This window comes from Equus quagga, chromosome 10 (genome assembly GCF_021613505.1).
Source record: "Equus quagga isolate Etosha38 chromosome 10, UCLA_HA_Equagga_1.0, whole genome shotgun sequence".
In the NCBI taxonomy this organism is placed as follows: Eukaryota; Metazoa; Chordata; class Mammalia; order Perissodactyla; family Equidae; genus Equus; species Equus quagga.
The window spans coordinates 122,235,354-122,236,642 of NC_060276.1; the positions used below are offsets into that span (position 1 = coordinate 122,235,354).

Below are 1,289 nucleotides of genomic sequence, written 5' to 3' on the forward strand. Positions count from 1 at the left end.
AACCCGTGAACCCCGGGCCGCCGAAGCAGAATGTGAGAACTTAACCACTGCACCACCGGGCCGGCCCCTGTGTTACGTCTTCTGACAGTGACATGGGAATTGCCAAGGGTCTTGATCCCCGCGTCCCCCTAAAACCGGCCCCGTTTTCGTTTTCTCTTCTTGGGGAGCCCAGAAGGGAACCCTGGGGCGGCCGCCCAGAACCTCACGTGCTGGGTCCACGACGTGGATTTCCTGACGTGCCGCTGGGCCGTGGGCAGCGCGGCGCCCAGAGACGTCCAGTACCACCTGCACGTGGGGGAGGCGAGGTAGGACCGTCCGGGGCTCGGGGGTGGGGGTGTGGGGGCGACCGCGGGGTCACCCCCGGACGTGCCTCCTCCTCACAGGACCTCCGAGGGGCGGGAGTGTCCGGGTTACACGGCGGACGAGCGGGGGACACATGTGCGGTGCCGTTTCGACGACCTCTCCGGGTTCTCCAACCGGCTGTACCGGTTCCGAGTGAGGGGCACCAGCCGAGCTTCCGGAATCCCCTGCTCGGAGATGTTCGAACAATTATCGCGAATCGGTGAGTGAGGGTTCGGGGCACGTCCGTCACCGCCCCGACCTCGGTGGGTCCGATGCGCCTTGTCCTCAGCGACGAAATCCCTGATGGGACTTTTGGAACCAAAAACCCTTCTATATAAAAAAAAAAAAAACTACGTTGGGATTATTTTCTTTAGCTAGACCCTGTCCCCAAATGGTGACGGCTTCGAGCCCCGTGAAACCTGGGCCCGCCCCGGCTGGTCCGCGTCCACGAGGCCGGCTGGCTGATGCGTTGAGAGGATGGTGCAAGAAGAAATGAGGGGGTGGGTCCTGCAAAGAGCGGAGGGGACGCTGTCTTTGGTCCGTGGTGTCCAGTCTTGAGCTGACCGGCTGGGTTTCACGTGCATCGGGTGGAGGCCGTGCTGCCTCAGACTCGGGGTGCTCCCTAGAAGGGCACAGAGACAGCTTTGGGGCCCAGCTGCAACACAGCATCTTAGCACCCAGCCCCCGGGGTCCAACAACCACCCACAGACAGAGGAGGAGGAGCAGGAGGAGGAGGAGGCCGTGGAGGTGGAGGCAGAGATCTGGGTGCTGATCCACAGTCAGGGAGCACCCAGGCCGCCCGGCAGCCACCACGAAAAGCTGGGGGGCGGGGAGGAACGGCCCAGATTGTGTGTCGGGTCCCAGAAGGAAGTGACCCTGCCCACAGTTGGGTCCCGGAGTCCCAGCCTCCAGATTAGGGAGCCCTCACACGTCTGGGGTTCAAGCCA

General features: G+C 63.4%; 1 protein-coding gene across 6 annotated transcripts in view; it reads left to right on the forward strand.

Annotated features, from left to right (window-relative positions):
• IL3RA (interleukin 3 receptor subunit alpha) overlaps positions 1-1,280 on the forward strand; it is a 12,855-nt gene extending 11,575 nt beyond the window's left edge. For all 6 annotated transcript variants that reach the window (XM_046672724.1, XM_046672726.1, XM_046672725.1 and 3 more), the window contains 2 exons: positions 173-305; positions 384-1,280. In XM_046672724.1, the coding sequence (XP_046528680.1) occupies positions 173-305; positions 384-570 (320 nt within the window). In that variant the 3' untranslated portion in view covers positions 571-1,280. The remainder of the gene's footprint in view (positions 1-172; positions 306-383) is intronic.
• Positions 1,281-1,289: the final 9 nt, after the last annotated feature.